The sequence below is a fragment of the Capsicum annuum genome, chromosome 6 (genome assembly GCF_002878395.1).
Source record: "Capsicum annuum cultivar UCD-10X-F1 chromosome 6, UCD10Xv1.1, whole genome shotgun sequence".
In the NCBI taxonomy this organism is placed as follows: domain Eukaryota; kingdom Viridiplantae; phylum Streptophyta; class Magnoliopsida; order Solanales; family Solanaceae; genus Capsicum; species Capsicum annuum.
The window spans coordinates 192,372,512-192,395,731 of NC_061116.1; the positions used below are offsets into that span (position 1 = coordinate 192,372,512).

The window sequence follows — 23,220 nt, forward strand, 5'->3', positions numbered from 1 at the left end:
TTGAACTATATTCCCACAAGAATGATCTCTTATTTTACCGTAAAGAATAATGTGGTTCGTAAAAAGAAGTTGGGATATAGGGGGGGCCCTTGGTGATAGTTTGGCGGGTGCCCACAACCCATAGTTCACTTGTTCGTTGATTGCTCTGGATAACCTTTCCATACACATGATAAAAATCTAATTAAAAAAATAACATGAAAAATAAAAATGTTACCGATGATAAAAAATAACCGTAATAGATAATTTATAAATTCTAAAATATTATAGCAAGGTCGAAATTTCATTAAAAGTACAATTTCAATATTTTTTAAGTTATGTGACTCCGCTATTGACTGAATGCATATAAAACAAAGGATCAATCATTATAAAATTGTTATTAAAGTTAAATAAATCTCAATACTACAATCTAAATAAGCCACATTATGAGGATGAAGAAATTATAAAATAAAAAAGCAAATCCTTATTAACAAACATATAACCAATTAATCGAATTCCTAAGATTTCCCCTATTATTTTTTAATTGATCATACGCAAGTCTCAAGTCATGCTCTTTTTGTTACACTATTTCTTCAGTCAATTGAGATGTTCTCATGATCATTTGGGGATCAAATTGTCTTTTTAATCATATTGATCAGATTCTCCTCCAATTATTAAAATCACATATCCTTCAATTACATTCTATTTTCATGCAACCTTACATCCCTTCATATCATTTTCTTATGTGACTCAATATTCAGGATAATGATTTATAGAGAAGTCTACCAAAAATAGAAGATTGAATTGATGCACATAAATTGATTAGTTTATGTCCTTATGTAACAAGTTGATATGACTACTCTCTTTTTCTTTATACATTCCACTGCTAAATTGTAAGAGAAAAAAAAAATCTAACATATAGGTTGAAAATTTGACTAGAGATAAATATATTAAGTGATTCTTTTCATGTGTTAATTTTAATGAAAAGTTATTTGATATTAAAAGATAATAGACACTTATAAATTTAATCGAGGGATATAAAATCTATTCCAAACATCACAATTAAAAAAATTCAAAAGCAAAAACAACATCAGCATGAATTTTGTACATTTTAAAGGGACCACAGTATCAACTTGTCCCAAACCAATCTTAAACAATGAATATTGCCAACTTGCCTATTTTAATCATTTTATTACACATCTAAAACGCCTCTTGACTTGTCCATAAACAATGAATACCAACCACTATTTGTTATGCAAATAAACTAAAGACAGTTCAGATCAGACCTCCTTTGTTTTTTTTTTTTTTCTCTTCAAGAGCTTGGACCTATCCAGTACGCTTTGGCGGTGCAGGATATAGTTGTATACATTTCATCTATAAAAATATCCTTTCATTTTGATATACCAACACCTAATAAATCTGATCTTTAATAGTAATTAGTCGAAGTGAATTATCATTGCTAAATGCTAATTTAACAAATAATTATTTAGATTAAAAATCATGTCTACACACACCGAAAAATAATTTTTTAAAATTCGTGAATATTTAATCCAACTCTTATCTCCTTTCAATTTACACGACACTCTTTTTTTTTTTTTAATTATTCAAAAAAATAAAAAATCATTTTCCTTTGTGGGTTTTGGTTTTGCAAGTTGCAAAAATATCCCCCTTCCCTTGTTTTTAGGTTCCTTGTCAATTTCCTTTTATTTAGTTCGTTTATTTTAGATCTTTTTTTTTTAGCGCAAAACATGCAACAAGATAATCGTTAAGAGATTATTTTAGATAACACGAAAGAAGATACACATTTATATATTACCCAAAATGTTGATTTTCTTCCCTTTTTGTTGTACAATTCCTTCAAAAAATTTCTCATATTTACCCACACATATAACGAATATCCAGAAGAGTTTAAAATCACAACAGCTTTATAATAACAAGTCATTTTCTATGGAAGCTGATGTTTCTATTCTTTCGGCATTCTGAGACTTTTTTTTGTGTGTGAATTTTGTTGAGATTTGAGGGTTTGTGGGGTTTTTTTTTTTTTAGTGAATTTTCTTGAAATTTGACAAAAGGGGTTGTTGGGTTCTGAGAAATAGTAAATTCTTGAATGTTTTAAAGTTTTTTTCTTTTTGGGTGTATTTTGTTGGAATTTGACAAAAGTGGTTGAAGGTAGTGAGATTCGGGAGTTTGGGAATAGTGAATATTTAAGTGTTTTATAGTTTTCTTCTTGTGAATTTTTAGTTTTTCTTTTTTTGTGATTTGGTAAGTTGTTAAAAGGGTTGCTGGGTTTTTGAGATTTGGGAAGTGGGATGGTGAATTTGTGGGTGTTTTTGTTGATCAGCTTTGTGTCTTTGATGGGTTCTGGAGCTGTTGGAAGTGTAATTTTGATGGGAAAGAACACTACTTTGTCTTTTGATGACATTGAAGCTAATTTTGGTGAGTTGATTCTCCTTCCCACAAAAAGACTTCTCTTTTAGTCTGTATTTTGATTTTATTCTTTTTGGAATTATTATTGGTGGGAGTTCGTGTAATGGAATGTGTGATTAGTGCTTCTGATGAATATTGAGAAAATTGTTTTTGCTTAATCTGTGTTTCTTAAGCTTCTTGAACTGAAACAGCCTCTTGCATAAATGCTGGGTGAGGCTGAGTGCAATAGACCCTTGTGGTTCGGTCCTTCAATGATTCCTGCACATAGCGGGAGCATTAGACTTTAGTACCACACTGCCCTTTACGCTTATTGAACTTACCTGTTTCTGGATTTAACTCTCTGTTTGTGTTTTTGTTGGGTGGGGGTGGGGGTGGGGGTGGGGGTGGAGGTAGATCATATTTTTTTTGTTAATGCCTTCATATGAGGGAATAGAAATTTTCATCTTTTGCAAGTTCTTATTTTTCAGTTGGAATCTTCAAGAGATATTTACCGTGAGAACATGTATGAATGTTGTATTAATACCTTGCATCATCTCTCTACCTCCAAGAGGTAGTGGTATGGCCTGCGTGCACTTTACCCTCCCTAGACCCCACTTTGTGGGATTTCACCGAGTATGTTGTCGTTGTTGGTGGTTTGGTTCATTGTATTTGAGTTTTTTGAGGTTTCGTGGTGGAGGTGTTTCTGTTTTAGCTGAAAATGCCAAGACTTGGCAGCCAAGTGTACATTTAATGTTGGCATGATTTTTCCGGGCTCCGTTTCTGCTAATGTACTAATTTAACCTGTTTCTAATTTCAGCTCCCTCACCAAAGAGTGCAGACAAATGTGGGACATTGTATGTTGCAGCGCCTGAAGATGCCTGCTCAACCTTGACTAACAAGATTGAACTAACTAATAACTTCACAAAAGAACCATTTGTGCTGATAATCAGGGGCGGATGTAGCTTTGAGGATAAAGTGAGAAAAGCACAAGCTGCAGGTTTTAAAGCAGTCATTATCTATGACAATGCATATGGTGATATAATTGCAAGTAATGAACTCTTCCATTGTACAATTACTTTATTTATTTGAATTATTCATTTAGTCTAGTCTAAGCTCTGACTTAATGGTAGTTAACGACCAAGTCATACATACAATGGTTCCGAGTAGTTAGATCATAATTTCTTAGCATAGAAATGGCTGCATGGGCGACATTCGTGAATTCTCTGATTTCAAGCTTTTGAATGCATGTTAAGCTTGGATGTATATCTCAATATTAATCATTCAAGTATTTGAAGTATCAATTGTCATACTAATTGATTTTAGATCTTGAAAAAAATAAATTAGTAGCTTTAGTCCCCAAAATAATTTTGACATAAGCTTTTATTGGTATCTTACGGACAAAATGGCCTCATGAACTATTGCAAGGGAAATCTCTATCAGACAGTTGTCAGATTCTCTCAGCTAATATTAATTTTGATCCATTGGGGTAGAAGTAAAATGATTATTTGGGAAGGCAAATAGATTTACAATTCAGATTGACATTGCACTCTTTACTCTCTGCACAAGCCAGCGATTCAACATTATACAATTTTGGTGCATACCTGCTGTTTTTCCTTTAATCACTTAAAGCACTATTTATGCCATATAAAGTGTTGTTGAAACTTCCAAAACTGTCTAACTGATATATCCAACTCTGCTTTATCTGCTAACTAATTATTCATAGAGACTCATAGGATGAAAAATAAAAAGGTTAGTTGGACATTCAATTTGATGAAGCGGGATTGGTCCATGTCAAGGAAGTTTCAGAAGATATTTTGCCAACTCCAATTTGTAATAGAAAATTGTCATCCAGCTCTTATGATCTCTTTAATCATGTGATGCATTTGAATTCCCAGATTTTTACTTATTCTATCCATTGGCATTGTGTCTGTTGAGCTGTACTTCGTGTTTATGACTTTTAGATGATTATTAGGAAAGCCAGTTGTGGCAAAACTTTTATGTAGCCAATTAAATATGCTCGGATTGAAAATTAAATAGCCTATAAAAGAAAATGCTCAAAATCCTTGCTAAGATTTTCTCGTTATTGTTACGTGTTCGTCTTCTGTAATTTGGCTTGAGCCAGCATGTTCCGACAATGATGCATATGAAATGTTCATATCATAGAACTGACAAACTAGCAGATTATTGGTGTGTACACCCCCACCCCCCCAACTAGAAAAATAAATTATAGAACTCATAAAACTTTTGTCAAAGACTTCAAAAACCAACTTCATCTCTTGCTTTCGAATGATGTATAAAACTTTTGTCATAGACTTCAGAAACCAACTTCATCTCTTCCTTTTGAATGATGTAAGCTTCTATAGTTGTTAATTTTTGAGTTTTGACAACCGAAGGTTTAACCAGACGCATGATACAGTGGCAGGAACCTCTGCTGGTGTGAGGATACCCGCAGTGTTTGTTTCAAAAACTTCTGGAGAAGCAATCGCAAAGTATGCTGGTGACACTGATATGGAAGTATGGATAATCCCAAGCTTGGAGAACTCAGCTTGGTCAATCATGGCTACATCGTTCATTTCATTACTGGCTATGTCAGCCGTGCTTGCAATGTGTTTCTTTGTTCGCCGACACCATATACGAAGAGAACGGCCCCGAGCTTCTCGTGTTCGGGAATTTCATGGGATTAGTAGCCGTTTGGTTAAAGCTATGCCAAGTTTGATATTTACATCAGTTGAGGAGGATAATTCTACATCAGTAACATGTGCTATATGCCTTGAAGATTACAGTGTTGGAGATAAGCTTAGAATCCTTCCATGCCGGCACAGTAAGTTATCCTCTCTTATAGAGGTTATTTGCTTTCCAAGTTGTTGATATTTAGTTCTCACTTTTATTAATTATGCTGAAGGATATGAATGCACCATTTCGTTAAGGTTGTTCCTTCACAGGGAGGATAGTCATCCTTTTTGAGTTCTGGTGCCATCCCAGACTAGTCAGTGATCATGGTCGATAAGCACTAATGTATGCTCTTAATATGAATCAATTTTAGTGTCATCACTAAGGAAACTTGACTCGTCTCCCACCAAAAGTTTATGGTGGGAATATACTGGGTATGTTGTTGTTGCTCACTGGTGAGAATGGTATTCTGTTGCTAAGGCATTTCCATCAACCTTTGGGATTCATCCCTCTCCAATCTTGTAAATTCCAGGCAGTGAACTTCCCCTCTCTAGAACCACCTGAATCTGTTGTACCATCGTCTCTTCCCGGCGCGGAACCCCAAATAAGTTAGGGAAGGTTGTCCTCATATATTCTCTCCGCACCACCGTTGATCCCAAAAGTTTACTCTGCTTCCATTCCCTACCCGATAGGTAACTAAGTAGTTGAAATCTTCCTTAACCTTTCATAATACTCCCGTACATTTCTAGACCTCCATTCCCCTTCCTCGGCTCCATATTTTCCTGCTATCACCCCCTCCACAATGCCTGTTCTTCAACCCCGAATCTCCATAACCACTTCCCTGATAGTGCCTTGTTCAAAACTCTAAGGTCAAATATTCCAGGATGAAGATTCCAACTACTAATTCCATTTGTTGAGTCCCACAAGCTTGTCATCATAGTTCTATAGCTCCAACTTGGTATCAAGATGCAGAGAAGATCATTCATCACGGTGTGCATATTTTTCTACCATCTTGACTTTTACCCTTTCCAAAGTAGCTGAACGGTTATCGATAGTGTCTATTACCTGATTTTTGAAATTTTTTCATTTTCTGAAGTCGCCGTGGTGGCGAACTATGTGAAAACTAGAAGTTACGGTTCCAAGCATCATATTATTTGGAATATTCCCGTTGTCCGCAGCTGCTCTATCTTGTTATAAGTGCAGTTTTTTTGTTGATCCGTTTCATAGATACATGTTCACATTGAGAAATTGTTTCTGCTGGAGCACTCGGCATTTTTCAGTTATTAACTTGTCTTATGGTTTGCAGAATTTCATGCTGTGTGCGTTGATGCTTGGCTGACGTCATGGAGAACCTTTTGCCCTGTCTGCAAACGGGATGCTAGGACTAGCACTGGTGATCCACCAGCATCAGAATCTACACCATTGCTTTCTTCCAGTCTGCGATCTTTATCATCAGTGTCATCTCTAAGGTCATCATTAGCATCATCAGCAGTGATACATATAGGCACAGGAGCATCTCGATCGCCTTCAGTTTCTCGCCCTCAATCAATCTCTAGCTCTCATAACCGGCATTCACTTTGGTCCTACCACCAGTCACCTCATCTTTCTATAAGCCGAAGTTCACTCGACCTTCAAAATGCATCTTCCCAAAGATCTCGTGCGGCTTACTTAATTTCATCCAACTCATTGGGTTATCCTTGCCTATCACCTTTTAATTCAAGATATGGATCTGCATTCATCCCTAGTCCTAGCAATCCCTCATCGAGCTATATTGGATCAACAAGTCGGCAGCCTAACCCGCTGCATCACAGTGAATCAATTACAAGCTTCTCACCGTTTGCTTCAGCTAACTCTCTTCCTGGATGTGAGTGATGATTTAGTTGATCATGGAAAACGTCAGTCCAATCTGTGAAGTCCCTTACAGGAACCTCAGTGGTCGGGGTTGTTCTGACCTCAAATTTCAACCGAAGACAACAAAGCTGATTCGCATTGGTGGTTGTGGCATCAGGACAGAGGAATACAACAGCTCTGGATCTATACATCATTGCTCAACACTTCCTTAATACTGGTTTAGTAGTTGGATAGGCTTGATATTTTCGAGGTTTTTACGGTGTGTACGTGCTGAAAGATGGGTGCCTTTTCTTTCCCTCGATTTTCTTGTCACAGTGATGTTTTTAGCCATGTCCACCTGATAGATTGGTTGACGCCAGTAAATATGAATGTCCTTGAGATAACTTAAACTGGTCTGTCTGTTTTTAGTTTTTGAAAATAAAGAATACCCACTGATTTCCAGATATTGCACATATGTGGTTGAGGAAATTGTTTCATCACAAAACCTTCTTATATTGCTTTGTGTGAACAAGGGTGTGGCCTAATAGTTCAATGAAGTTAGAATTCAACATCATAAGATCTCAAGTTCAATTCCTAACAAAGACAAGTACTCGGTGATTTATTTCCATTTGTTATAGCCTTGATGGACCGAGCTATTTGATACGTGGCTTGGACACCACTGCTATAAAAAAAAAAAATTAAATTGCTTTTTGAATTTCTGCATCCAATTCAGAGAGTACAGATTGGGAGCTCACACCTGCATGGAAGTGCCCAACCGTTGGTGCCAACTAAGAGCACATGGACTATCGTGATTCTCCCACGGCAACTCTTCAATTACGAGACTGATATATCATTAATGGCCAAATAGGCAGTGGTATTTAGCTAAAAAATAGTGTGTAGAATAAAAACTAGCAGCAAAATTATCTCTAGTTTTAAACTCATTTATACAGTGGGAAACTAATATTGCCTCCACATTTGTAAATATAAATTGTTACATTCAATAACACAGATTGAAGCTCAGACTACAGAATTCCTAAGAGTATGCTGTTCACGTAGCTTCCTTAAGATAACTAAGGGCTGTGATCATGGTGAGAAGGAAACTTAACAGTACTCCGAGACCAGCATGTAGTTTGGTCCTCCATGCCATGATTTCTCGAATGAGAAGTTTATGTCAACTTAATCTTCCTTGTCTTGTTTCTCTCCAGAACGAAGTGGTTGTCTGGCTTCTGGCTGAGAGTTGGAGCTGCTAGGATAATCTCCCTCATCCCTTGTACCAACCGTTAAGGGTTCCTCTTTCAAAGACTGGATGATCATCACCACCGCAACCACAAACACTATGATGGTCACTGTTCCAACCCCGATCATTGAGTTTACGAAACCCATGAATGAACCAGCGCTAATACGTTTCTGTACGATATTTCCGTCTTTGTATCCTTGAATAAATCGTGTTATTTGGGACCCCTGATCTTCATCTTCTATACTGTCTGAGCCAACGACCTGTTGCATGAGTAGAAGTTTTTAATCAGATTGTATAATTTATGGGGATTTGGTCAAAATGGACTTTCTAAAGATGTGTAACAGATTGTCCGTCTTAATCAGTCACTGAAGATTGAAAATATCTAGCCTGGTACATGTCATTCACAAAAAGCATCTTACAGACTTAGAGGAACAACATGACTATCTCTCCAGTGAAATGATACCATTTAAAATGTATGGTTAAGTACTGTTTATCCCTGGTTGCTTATTTCAGTCAGCTCATAAAGAAAAATGATAAGTTCATGATTCAATTTAGTCCAATAAATGGAACGCACTATATATATCAGCTGTGTTGCACAAGAAAGAGATCAGACTACAAACAATAAAGCATGTTTACCTAAATTATATTTCCTACACTTGATGAGTGGTCTACAAACATGTAATGCCTAGTGCGGACATGGAAAGGGAGAGGAAAAAAAAGAGTAATTGAACTTACTGAGAAGTACTCCTCATCACCATCCCAAACAACCATTTTTGGCAGCTTAGTTTTCTTAGAAACTTCAAATGATTCAGCAAACCCTTCCCATTGCTTGAACCCGACAAAAACAAACACGAAGTCACGGTTTGCAGATGCAGCAGCTTTCAGGAGCTTCACTAATCTGTTGGCCCTCTCATCAGTCTCATCTTCCAAAATTGTTAGAATAATTTTCCTCTCATCATCTTTCAGCAATCTCAGAGTTTCTTCACTAATGGGCAAAGCCAGTGGGAGTAAACTCTGCTTGATGTAATCCTCAATGAACTTTTCTGTGATCCATAGCAGGAAGAAGGTTCAGATATTCACCATTATTTCATATAAATCTTCAAGACAAAACTTCAAATATAGATTCATGCAATTAAGCAATATAATCAATTGAAAAGTATAATATAAGGTGATAGTCATGCAATTAAATCAATTACTTAACCACTTAATTGAAACCAAAATCAATTACTTAAACACCTAATCAAAACCAAAATCAATTACTTAACCGCCTAATCAAGACTATCTCAGAATTCAGGAAAAGAGTCGCTGATGCTTTCAATGCTTCCTTTTCGAAGGTATTACAACAAGCAGCAGGTTTTTGCACACTGAAATTTCAGATCTTACTGCTGTCTTCCAGCAATTTGTTAAGGCTAGCTATATGATTGATCCACATTATTTGAGGACATAATAGAGCCTTGAGAGTGAATACATTATTGCTCACTTCTGATGTAAAGTGACACAATAAGGATTAAGGGCCAATCCGTTGAATGAAAGCAAGTTTTTAAAACACAGAGCAGGTGGTATTGTTATTATGTTTAATATCACAAGATTCTGTCTAACTCAGGATCTTCCTAGGGTATGAACAAGTATTAATTCTTATTTGTTTCTAGGAAGGGATGAAATTATTTTGATAAGCAGGGCAAAATTTTAATTACTTCCAAAGACTAGTATGATAGTCGATGATAAGCTAACCTTCAAAGGGACCATAGAAGGTGCTTTGCTCATCATAGTTTGGATGACGAGCTACCAAAGCAGGTACTTTGTCAAAATCATAGAATTCCATGGTTTTATCCGAGAAATCTTTTGACACAGAAAACCATGCTCTCTTCTTGTATTTTACTGCAAAATGTGATATAGCAGATTCATTCAAACCAAAGCCTATGAATATAGGAAAACTAGTGCCGGCTTCTTCAACAAATTCACTAATAGCTGAGTCAGAATTGAGTATGGCCACATCAGGAGCAACAAACTTCTTCAGGAATCGTACAAGCAAATCTGCTTTTCTTGGTCCATAATAATCTGTTGGAACTCCATGCATAAATATCTTTATAGTTGGATATCCACTGCATTGATATGAAAAAATGATTTTATTTTTTTTTTTTGAAACTGGTAACATTTTATCAAAAAAAAAAAAAAAACGACAAAATTCCATATCTTTAAATAAAATAAAAATGATCATTGTCTTTTAATTTCATAAGCAAGGGAGAAGTAATCTAATTTCCATCAAGCATGTGCATTCCTGCAGCTCAGAATTATTTTTATTTTATTTGTTCAAGGGAGAGCAAAGAGCATCTTATACATTTCACTTGGAAGCTTTTTAGTGTTCACTCTCTTGCAGAAAAAAAAAGTAACATATTGAATTGAACAACAGCTGAACTCTTCGGATAATCCAGCCTCATTTTGAAATAGACTGTGCAGAAAGTACATCAGAACCCAAATTCAAATTTTCCCAATTAAAAAGCTCAGTAGATTGAGAGAGGAAAGGAACAAAGGAGATCAGATTATAATCAGAGGTAGAATTAATGGAGGTTCAAGGGAAATGAAAGGCAAAGGGGGACATGGCAGATGTACTGACACAAAGAGACGGATGTGGCAGGGGGGCCCTCAACAACCTTTCAGCATCTAGATATTTTTGCTTGTAAAATTTCGCGTCTAGTAACTCCTTTGCTTTCAAACACATCATTTTCTTTTTACACGTAGATACAAATCAATTGCCTACATGGTGTACCTAAGTAAAATTGAAATCTAATCTTAAAGCGAACTGTTGTGAACTGATCACTATCACTTCAGGAAGGAATGGTTAGTGGGCTGGGAAACTCGGAATCAGCCTTTTAGATCTGTGGCCAGCACTACATTGCTTAGTTTGACATTATTAATTGATCTATAAGAAGACCAATAGACTTTTATCAATAAATGATGGTCGTTGGAGAATGATACTTCTATTAAAAATGTCTTATCAAACTAATGAATACCTACCCTTCTTTTGAGTTCTTGCAAACCTGATTAAGCAGATGCAGATGATGCATTGTGAAACTAATATCACAAAAACAATTTAGTGATAAGGCTAAAAGCACACGTACTCAATGTCATATTTTGAACCAACACGTTTGTACTTGTCAGCATCTATTTTGGCAATACTTATGGGCTGCTTCAAATCAGCAAGAATGCGAGCAGCTTTGTCCAACTGCAATGAAATTAACTTCATCAGATTGCTTCTAGAGGTCTAAATTCCGAAAAATCAGAAATGCATAAAGTCACATGAAACCACACATCACATAGAATTCAAGCTTCTTCATTATCAATGTATACAAAAAAACAGTGGTAACCTCATCTCTGAAGCAGTTTCATATGGTCACACCAGCAAAATACTCTCCTCCCACACTAAAACAGAAGCCATCTAATAGAGAAATAAGTAAAACATAGGTTCTTGCATAAAATACGCAAATCTTAAGCTAATACCATCAATCAAAAAGTGTATTACTTAACCAGAGATTATTTGGTCATGCGGGTACTAACTTTATTGCATGCTCTGACCAAACATCGAATTATTCTATGGCAACTTTACATGGAGATTATTTTGCTAATGGGGGCAACTAACTACACCTTAGAAGAAAGTGCAACTGACAACAATGTAGCACGCAATGCCTTCACAAAATTACTATAAGGGCGCATTAATAGTAAAAAGTACTTTCACAAAATGCATGGAAATCCAAATCTAAGTGCATGGAAATCCAAATCTAAGTGTTGCCTACATGACATAATCATTCTAGAATCTAGATAACTTTTTCGTGGAGAAGCATTTAACCTTTTTGAATTTGACTGAATATTCCTATATCAATTAAGGTAGAATCACAATTGTGAACTGTAAAGAGTCCCACATCGGAAAAGGGATGGGCAGTTGGTCTCCTTATATGGACTTGAGCAATCCTCCCCTCATGAGTTAACTTTTAAGGTTGAATTAGGTCCAAGATCCATTTCTTTACAGCAACCTTGTTGGTACCTAGGGTTTTTTTACTCCCACCAGGATTTGAACATGAGAACTCGTGGTTCTCAACTCACTCCATCAACCACGAGGCCAGTACAATTAGCATGTTGATTTGAACATGAGAACTCATGGTTCTCAACTCACTCCATCAACCACGAGGCCAGTACAATTAGCATGTTGATGGTTTATAGTCTAATTTGGCACCATGGTGTATGGCCTAATGGTCGATTAAGTGGTGCAAACCTCGGAGATAGAGTTCAAAGCCCAACAGAGGCAAAAGAAGATAAGATTTCTACCTTAGTTAACCAGAACTTGATTTGGCAGGTGTAGTGGTACCCAGTGGAATAGTCGGGTACACACAAGCTGGCCTTAATATCAAATTTTTTTTCCAAAAATATATTAAGAGTTAATGGTAAAAAAACACACCTAAAGTATGATTTTCTGAGTTTTATACTTGATCTATCAGATGTACGAGTTTCCTACCTGAATGACAATCAACTTTATCAAAACATACCTCAACTATCAATTATTTAAATTCCTACTGAAACAATAGTGAATAAAATCTCAGTTAGAAAAAGTAAGCAATTGATAGTTAAGGTGTGTTATGATAAATAGTTGGTGATAGTTCAGATAGGAAACTTGGAAACTAGCTGACTTCATAGTTCAGGTATAAAACTCAAAAAATCAGGATACTTTAGGTGTAGTTCCTTGTAATAGAGTTATTACTAGGAGAGATAGGATTAAGAGTTTAATCCTGAAGTCTATAGCCTGTATTCAAGAAGTTGCTTGGATACAGTGGAGCTTAGAAATTCGAAATTCTGGAGGCAGGTCATGATTTTTCTCCCTTGAGCAACGTAAAACTGTTGTGTCTACTATTTACTCTTTCCTTTCACTTCATTATTATGTTTCTCCTAGGACTTGCTATTTGAGTCTGTCTGGGAACTATTTGAGTCTGTCTGGAAACACTGCAGTTCTTCAGCAGGTCAAGTTTATTGTAAACTACTATTTTTACACTGACAGAGCACAAAACTTAAATTCTAAATTAAAGTAGATCAGTAGATGTGTTTGATATATAGTTGTAAAATAAAGAGCAGTAAAGGGAAATGGACCTGAGGAGCAAGACGTTTGCAGTGGCCACACCAAGGAGCATAGAAATCAACCAAAATATGATCAAACTTTGAAATTGCTGCATCGAAGTTGGATTCATCAAGCTCCAATACTTTCCCGCCCTCAACGGCGAACTGCTGCTCCGTCTCTGCCGCCGTGATCGGTGGATATGACGCCGGAGCTAAGAGGAGGATGATGGAGAGAAAGAGAAGCAGCATATTATTGTTATTCATGAAAAAAATTGGAGCAGTTGAATGAAAATGAATGATGGATCTATACATCTTAGATTTGGACTATTCTAATTTATACTACAACTAGATGTCGAGGGTGGGAAGTCAATATATATTATTTTTTTATATAATTAATAGTGAATTATATTTTTTAAAAAAATTAATTTTTTAATTATTTATATTTATAATAATTTTTATTTATTTTAATTTAAGTGACACTGATTTAATTTTTAAAATTAATAAAATATTTTATATTTTTATAATTTTTTAAGTCGTTAATTATTGTGATTTATAATACTTTTTAAAGTATTTTTAAAAAAAATATATAACAAATTATTTTTTTAGATGATTTGAGATGTGAACTATTGTAATTTATAATACTTTTTATGTAATTTTTAAATAATAAATGTTACTCTTCTTGTTCTAATTTTTGTGCCATGAATATTCAATTATGTTTTTTACTATTATAATTTAAGTGCCAATGGTATAATTTTGAAAGTCAATAAAATATTTTATATATTTTAAATTTTTTGAGTTGTTAATTTTTGTGATCTATGATATTTTTTACATATTTTTTTGAAATATATAATAGATTAATTTTTGAAAGATATTTTAAGTTGTTAAATATTGTAATTTATAATACATTTTACGTAAATTTCAAGTAACATATGTTATTTTTCTTTTCCAAACTTTTGTGGCATTAATTGTCAATTATATTTTAAAAATAATTTATGTTTTTAATTAATGTAATTTATAATACTTTTTCTTCTATTCAAATTTAAGTGACGCAATGCTTAGATGACCATAATAATTAATTAGGGGTAATATAGTGAAATCACAATGTAAACAAAAACGTAGACATGTCTTGAATGAATTATAATAACTAATTAAAAGTGATATAACAAAATTATTATAAAAAAATACTTGTGCAAAAAGATTAAGTAGATCTCATATAAAATGTTAAGTTAATTTAATATTAAATATTATTAATTTTTTAATACTTAAATGACTCTATACTAATTTTTAATATTAATTTTCAACACTTGTATGACTTATACTAATTAGTGATTATATAGTAAAATAACTGTCAAACCATTTGAAGTAGACATGTTAGAAATATCTATTTTATTTTTTATTAAATATTATTAATTTTCTAATACCTAAATCACTTATAATAATTAATTAGAGGTGATACATTAAAATAACGATTTAAACAGCTGAAAAAAATCCTCAAATAATAATAAGTGAAATTTTGAGGAGCTTAGCAATTATTTTGAAAATCATCATTTTTATTAAATATTATTAATATTATAATACTTAAATGACTTATAATAACTAATTAGGAATGATATAGTAAAATTACGCTTGAAGCTGCTGAAGCAGCCAGGACGACCCTAAGCTGCTCAATATTCACACTTCTTATATAGGGTGATATAGTAAAATCACGATTATAGCGATGAAACAGACATATTTTAAATGATTTACAAACCAATTAGTAGTAATATAGTAAAATTATTATAAAAAATACTTGTGGAAAATTTTTTAAAGTTAAATCAAAACATCAAGATTAAATTTATCATTTCATGTCTATTTTACCCTTTTATTAAATATTATTAATTTTTTAATACTTAGATGACTTATAAATTTATAATAATTTATTAGGGGTGATATAGTAAAATTACGATTGAAATAGATGTTACTTTGTGTCTTCTTCTGTCTCATTTCAATTTATGTGGCACTAATATAATTTCGATAGTCAATCAAAGATTTTATGTTGACATATCATTTTGTGTCTATATTACTTTTTTATGAAATATTATTAATTTCTTAATGCTTGGATGACCATAGTAATTAATTAGGGATGATATAGTAAAATCACGATTAGACATATTTTGAATGACTTATAAATTAATTAGAAGTGACATAGCAAAATGAGTATAAAAAATAGCCTTGGACAAAAATTTAAGTGAGCCTTATATAAGACATTAAGTTAATTTAAAACATCATGAGTTAATTTATCATTTTATGTCTATTTTATATTTTTTTTAATTAAATATTATTAATTTTTTAATAATTAAATGACTTATAATAATTTATTAGAGGTGACATAGTAAAATTACGGCTGAAGCAGCTTAAGCATACATGTTAAAAATGTCTATTTTTTAACAATAAATAAATATTATTAAATTTTAATATTTAAATGACTTATAATAATTAATCAAGGATGATATAGAAAAATCACGATTGAAGCATGATACGAGCCAAACGACCATCATAACTTTTGATGACATCATTGGAAGCCAACACTTAAAAACTCAAGCTTTGGTCACTTTGAGGACACAAGAGCATGCATGGAGGACCTGTTTTGGACATTCAAGAAAGCAATTCCGTGTGTGGAGGGTTGCTTGGAGGCTTTCTTTGATGACTATTCGAGAGCACAAGTGTTGAAGTGTTTTGAAGAGCTTTAAATATTCCAAAACACTCCAAGGCAGCCCCTAATTTACACACCAAGGCCGCCCATCTCATTAAGGGTATTTTGACCATTTTATTATGTAATAAGTCAACCTATACATAGTCTTCTATTAGGTTATTTGCTCTTTAGTTTATGATGGATATTTGAAGAACGTTGAAACTCTTCTCTATTTGAGATTGTATCTTAGTGTAGGGCTTGGAAAAGCCTAGTAGTTTAGTGTGGGGTTTGGAAAAACCAATATTGATCTTTTACTTAGAAATGGTGGTTGTAAGCGGGGTTGATTCCCTTAGCGGTCACCGTAAGAAGATTAGTGTTTGATTATTACGACGTTGAGGGTCTTGCGTTTTATACACGTGTCGGTTCTCCATGTTTCGTAAGATCTTATGTCATCTTACCTATTCATTATTTTTATTGCATTGTTGTGTTTTTGTTTCTTGTTCTTGTTCACGGTTTTTGTGTGTTGCTGCCGAGGGTGAATTTCCATCTTGTTCTCGCTTTCTCTTGTTGTTGTGGACTGTTTTAGTGTTCCGTAAATGTTCCATTATCAAAGCAGCTGAAGTAGGCAGCGCCGACCCCAAGCCGCTCAACAGTTACTCTTATATTATAGTGTAAAAATAATGTTTTGTAAATATTTTAAGTTGTTAATCATTATTATTTGTAGTATTTTTTATATCATTTTTAAATATCCCAATTTATGCAACACCGCAAGAATTTTGAGAAACAATTAATTTATTTATTATGTCTTTTAAATATATTTTAACGTTAATTATTGTAATGTATAGTATTTTTTACGTAAATTTTAAATAAATATAAATAATTTTAGAAAAATTCTCAAATAATAATAAATGAAACTTTGAGGAGCTTAGATGTTATTTTTTAAAAAATGACCCTAAGCTTCTCAGTCATTCTTATTATATAGAGTAACTAGTATACGTACCCGCGTGATGCACAGAATATTTTTTTTATGATTAAAAAGATATTAACTTGTTCATATAAAATTAATTAATTTCTATTGTATAAAACTAACATAGTTCAAAATCAATGAAATATTAAAAATAATTATTAATAGTGAAAATAATTATTAATAGTGAAATTACAATTCATACTTAATAACAAATTGTAATTTTAATTGTTTACATGTTTTGATATAAAAAGAACAATATCAGTATTGATTAATTTAAGAAAATAATAAATTTTAATATATTAAGTAATTATTAATTTTGTTGTTGGACTTTTAACTTTATATTTTTAATCAATTAAAAGTTTTAATTATATCCCTTACCATCCATTTCGTTTTCTTAATTTATTAATTCAACTTCATCTGCACTTTTTAAAATAAAATGTCATCTTTCAAGTTCATTCTAAACACTAAAAGTACTTAACTTTGTCAATTACAAAACTTCTAATTCTAATACACTCTAATGCGCAAATAATATTAAAATATTATTTCTAATTATTTCAAATTAAAATATCTCGTTTCTCACTGAAATTTTGGTGTATAATATTAAACTATTTTATTTTGATTTATATAACATACTTTTCGATTTAGCAAGTCACCAAAAGAATGAAACATTTATATATTAAGTAAAAACAACTATAAAATGATAATTTCACCCACAAAGAAATTATTTAGTGTGAGTATAAATGTGTATAACTATTTATATCATAAATTTTGAAAGTCTTCTTAAATATTTAAAATTCATACCTATTTCAAATATTTCATATAATAAATTGAAAAGAAGTGAGTAAAAATTATAGGAAATAATTTATTAAAAATCAGATTTTATACGAATAAAATAATTAATGCAGCCATTTGGGCCATTAAAAATCAAAATAATTATTCAAAGCACTTAGACAACAAGACCCAAGCCCAATTATCAATGTTAAAGACTCAAGCCCAATTATTAATGTAAGAAATATCTAGAAATAAAATGGCAAGTCTCTTCTTTCTAATCCTGAAGGCAAAAATAAAAAATGGAAAGTGTACGCTGTTTCTCTTCTTCTTCTTCACATCTCCGATCCGTTTTCACCACTCTATATTATTTTGATTTCGTCAACTATCGTATCTAATCAGGTAATATTTCATCATTTCTGAGTTATCTTGTTGTTTTTCTCTCTTGTTCGATCTTAAGTTTCAAATAATCAAAACTTTAAAATAAACTGCTTTAAACCAAATACAATTCAAGTCACCTTTAACTCTCACCAGATGTTATGTATTTAGGTTCGAATGGAGCTATCTCCAAGTTGTGCTTATTGTTTTACGAGTGTTTGAGTTCATATCTGTTAATGAAAAATATATTCCGATATACTACCTTTTAATTACATGATGAGGCTGTGATGATGACAAATGAAGTTCTAGAGTTGGTCGGGAGTCGGGATGCAGGGTATTGGAGCTTCCCGAATCTTGGCAGGGGAACCCGGTAAGGCATCTCGTTTTGTAAACATAGTCTGAAGCCATGGTGGTTTGTTTGTCTCTTTTTGTGTGATTTTCTCTCACGGATCTGAGCTCAAAATCAAAGAATTGGGTGAGAAGAACCTTTGTAAGTAGTTGGTCATATTTCTTTGTGAAAATAGATAAAAAAATATTTTTATTTTAAAAGTGAAAAATGATATTCGGATGTTGGAGTTGTGTTTGGCCACATAATAAATTGAAGTTGTTTTTGAATTTTTTTGTGTAATTTGCTGACTACCTGACCTATTTTGGTGACATATTATTTTTAAGGAGAATTCTTCTTCGTAATTGAACCTCAAGGGTTGTTTGGTAGTTGATTTGGAAGTGAATCATGTGTGCCGAGTATGGGGATTACTTTGGAATATAGATATTTAGGTTATCCAGGTTGGTGACTATTACATTCTGGAGGGCTTTGAGACTTTAAATCTATATATATAGACAAATATGGACCTTGATTTACTTACTCCACATTAGTTTTTGATGCAGAAATGAGTTTTCTTTTTCTGTTGTTTGTGTGTTGGTACTGAATACTAATTTGATTCTTTGTCAGAGGCACATCTTTATGTTATACCTGCTAATGAAATAGCTACAAAAGAAATATAAGAAAACGACCTTACTTACCTCAAGAAAAAGGTAGCCTATTCCCAGCATTACATTTTTCGTACGATGAATGTAATGTTGTTTTAATTTCTTTTTATTTCATTTATGAGGTTGTGATGCTTATTTTGGCGAGTATTCTACAGGTTGATGCTGGAGCTGATCTTATTATAACTCAACTCTTTTATAATACTGATATTTTTGTCAAATTTTCCAATGATTGTCGCCAAATCGAAATTTATTGTCCCATTATTCCGGGTATAATGCCCATTAACAATTATAAGGGCTTCTTGCGCATGACTGGATTTTGCAAAATTAAGGTATCCCCATATTCTGGAGTACATACTTTTCCATATTGTTTATCTGTATGTTTGCTTGTATAATGACGTATCACTTCACTGCTATTGGTAACCCCTAAAATATTGATATGTTATATTGCTCGAAGTTCAGTTAAGTACCATAAAGTCAGCGCCTTCTTATCTTCAGCCTTGATGTTATTCTTCTTAATGTTGTGTATATGTGCTTAAGTCTTCCTCAATTACTAATTGTTCCCTTTTTCATCAATGCACGCAACCCAGCCACTCTGTATAGTTTTCTTGTATGAACAGAGCATTAGTTGATTCTAATAAATGTCCCCTGTATGTGATCTTGCCAACAAATTAACATACGAAACTTCTTCAATTAATATTTTATATATGTATCAACTACATACAGGTACACGAATCTTATTGAAAGAGTTTTAAGATCTAGACTTGTGTATGGGAGCCCAAATATGAACAAAAATATGAGCTTTGAGTGCATGAATCAACAATTGATGTGGAATGAATTTTCGGTAATCATCCTTCCATCATCATTATCTTGCAAAAGTTGTATGACTTTTCATCAAGTATTAAAAAAGATTCGCTGAGAAATTTCAAGATTGTTTCCATCGATAACAATATAGAGTATTATATGTTTTTAAGCTGTTTAACATGCTACCAGAGGCTAACAGAATCCTATATTTATCCTGCATATGCATGACTTTTTTTTCTTTTTAGGTTGAACTAAGTTCATCTCACAAAGAAGAGTGATTGAGAAAATCTGAGGTGGCAAATTATCCTTGGCAAGAAAAATTAACTGACCTGTATCTTGGTGTGGTAACACACAAAGTAATCTTAGGTTTGCAGCGATGGAGTTATCTTCATTCTCTTTATTTTTTCAACACATCAGAGATTATATTTTACTATTGTAGCTCTTCTTTAGAAATGATTGTTACATATTGTATTATATTGTATTGATATTCTAAAAGGGTGTCTCAAGTTGGGAATTTTTCAGGTGAGATCCAAGTATTTTCCTAAAAAAAGTATTAGCTCAGAAGGAGAAATGAGGTTAATGGAGAGAAGGGATTTTCTGTTAAGGGTGGTTGCGTTTCTCTATTGTGCCAATGGTTTTCTTTTGGCTGGTCTACTCATTAATAAAATAATTTACCTTGTGAAAAAAATGTACATTGAATATGATTGATGTTTAAGATCTCAGTCTTAAACGATTGCTTAAATATGTGATGAAGCTCCTTCATGTTTGACTCAATAAACGAAATTTTACTGATGCATCAATTTCCAAACTGTAAAAAATCCTCCCTTCACACACAAATATCCTCATGTGTTCACCTGATGACAATAGCAACCCTGGTGGACATGGAAACCCCAACGAAACTGGTAGGAAGAGGCTATGCCGTCCTTACCAGTCAAAGACATTCAAAGTGGAGATCAGTTTTGCTGCCAAAATCCCAATGCAGGCAATTGCAAATGCTTTGCGTGGTCAAGAGTCAGAGAACTCTCAAGAAGCATTGAGAGTCTTGGATATTATTCTAAGGCAGCATGCTGCAAAACAGTAAGTAGTTGTTCTTTTTCTCTAGAATTCAAGTGTCTCTATTTTTCTTGCGTCATTTAGTTGATGTTCTTGTATCATGGGGTGCCTTCTTGTTAGAAAATCTTTTTTCCACAACGACTCTAAGTACAATAAAGTTAGAACTAAGAACCTCTTATAGGTCGAACCACACGGGATCTGTGTGTACTTGAAACAAATGGTTTCAGACCATTTATTTTAGTTGCTTGTGCCTTTTACATTGATGTTTAACTGATATTTGCTCGTTCGGAAAAGTGAAAAGTACGTAAGACATTAGTTTTTTGGCTGAAGAGGTTGTATTTGTTTTATTATCAGAGTTATTATGGTTTCCTTTTCCAGTCCTTATAACAGTTTTTGTCCATTTGTTTTCTACTTTTATATTCAGAAACAATGGTAATAGCAGTCCCGATGGACATGAAAGCCCCAACGAAACTGACAGGAAGAAGCTACGTCGTCCTTACTAGTCACAGAAAATTCAAGGTGGAGATCAGTTTTCCAAATCCCGATGCAGGCAATTGCAAATGCTCTGCATGGTCAAGAGTCGGAGAACTCTCAAGAAGCATTGAGAGTCATGGATATTATTCTAAGGTTGTATGCTGCAAAGCAGTGAGTAGTTGTTCTTTTTCTCTCGAGGATTCAAGTGTCTCTATTTTTCTTGCGTCATTTAGTTGATGTTCTTGTATCAGGGGGTGCTTGCTTGTTAGACAATCCCTTTTTCCAACGATCCGAAGTACAATAAAGTTAGAACTAAAAACCTCTTATAGGTCGAACCACATGGGATCTGTGTGTACTTGAAACAAATGATTTCAAACCATTTTTTTAGTTGCTTCTGTCTTTTGCATTGATTTTTAACTGATATTTGCTCGTTCAGAAATAAGAAAAGTACGTAAGACTTATTAGTTTTTTGGATGAAGAGGCTAAATACAGTTTTATTGTCAGTATTATTATAATTTCCCTTGACCTTGACATATGTGTTAATATGTGTGTCTTTTTTAATGCATTATCCCCTCTTTAAAACTCTAATATTTCTCATGACATCTGTGTACTTTATTTTAAGAAGAGTAACAACTATCGATGGTTAGTATCAGATTGGAATTTATAGTGTATGATCTATTGCTTATGGTGAAGATGTTATTTTTTATTGCAATTTTGTTACCGAGGGATCTGTTTAGCTTAAGGAGAGAGCCTTTTACATTTTTCTTTTTGTGGATATTTTTTGTTAAATGGTGATGTTCCATGCTGTAGAGTAAAGAGAGTATGAAGCTTCTGTCTGTTTATGCGGCATCCAGGTTTGCCGTGGAAGTTACCTGAATCTTACAGGTGAAGGGGCTATCTTGAAGGTACATTATCCATCTTACTTTTGAAGAATTCTCTCGGTATTGGTAACTCCTTAAGCTCATTTGTCATTGAGATTTTTTGGTGTTATTGAATTGTCAGATTTTGTGCTTAAAAGAAAATGCTTTAATCATTTGAATGGACACCTATTGAAAATGACAGACTTGGATTATTAGTAAATGGTCTACCCCAAGAGAGTAGAGCTAGGCTCCAACAGAAACAAACTTTTGTCAGTTTGTGGTTCCTCCTATCATTCCCTTTCGCAGAGACTACATCTATGACAATTTAGCGGCAATGTGACTTCCAAAAGATGTCACTGGTTTAGGAACTTGTGAGGTATGAATCAAATCATTTGCAATAAATTTTTTTATTGCATATTATTGGTCACGGTTTAAGCTGTCTCTTGCAAAAGTGTAAGATAAACTGCATGTAGTCCTACTTTGGTACTGGGAGCTTTCTGCACTATGCTCTCCTTTTTCTGCACCGTTCTACCAAAAAAAGGTTAAAAATTATACTTCCTATGATTTTCTTACTTGTGGGTTTCAACGTGAGACTGATTTACATCACTAACAGGAGCCGTAGTTCACCAGCTCCTAAACTGTTCATAATCAGTGCACCTTTATTCTAGCAGTAACTTAGTAGCAAAATGTACTTACAGTTCACTGTAAGTGAAGCTAGTGAGTGTTGTCTAAATTTTAATTTTAGCCAAGAAAAGCTACTTTTATCTAAATGACACCATTAAGATATTATTAAGTCATATTTCACCTTGGGAATACTGAGAGTTTATTAAGTTATTCAAGTGCCAAAAACTATATGAATTAGTTATTGTAGCAAAACATGATAAAAAAACGAAAATATGATAGAGAATCATAAGATTACTTATAATAAAGGAAAAAATTTTCAAAACATTTCATTCATAATAAAAAATAATGCTGAAAATAGAAAAAGTTACATCCAATAGAATGTATCTTATTCAAGTCTCCTAAATAATCTGCGACT

The 23,220-nt window shown here is 33.2% G+C and overlaps 2 protein-coding genes across 2 annotated transcripts; one reads left to right on the forward strand and one right to left on the reverse strand.

Annotated features, from left to right (window-relative positions):
- The first annotated feature begins 1,213 nt into the window (after nucleotides 1-1,213).
- On the forward strand, nucleotides 1,214-7,346 carry LOC107872780 (receptor homology region, transmembrane domain- and RING domain-containing protein 2). Its single transcript, XM_016719381.2, has 4 exons — nucleotides 1,214-2,412; nucleotides 3,200-3,430; nucleotides 4,799-5,203; nucleotides 6,359-7,346. Exons 1-4 carry the CDS (start codon nucleotides 2,286-2,288, stop codon nucleotides 6,922-6,924), a joined length of 1,329 nt encoding a protein of 442 aa, XP_016574867.1. The 5' UTR covers nucleotides 1,214-2,285; the 3' UTR covers nucleotides 6,925-7,346.
- Nucleotides 7,347-7,730: 384 nt separating this feature from the next.
- Nucleotides 7,731-13,565, reverse strand: LOC107872779 (protein disulfide isomerase-like 5-2). Its single transcript, XM_016719380.2, has 5 exons — nucleotides 13,253-13,565; nucleotides 11,239-11,342; nucleotides 9,851-10,221; nucleotides 8,855-9,162; nucleotides 7,731-8,379 (listed from the first exon to the last, which is right to left on the reverse strand). Exons 1-5 carry the CDS (start codon nucleotides 13,529-13,531, stop codon nucleotides 8,059-8,061), a joined length of 1,383 nt encoding a protein of 460 aa, XP_016574866.1. The 5' UTR covers nucleotides 13,532-13,565; the 3' UTR covers nucleotides 7,731-8,058.
- Between the last annotated feature and the right edge of the window lie 9,655 nt (nucleotides 13,566-23,220).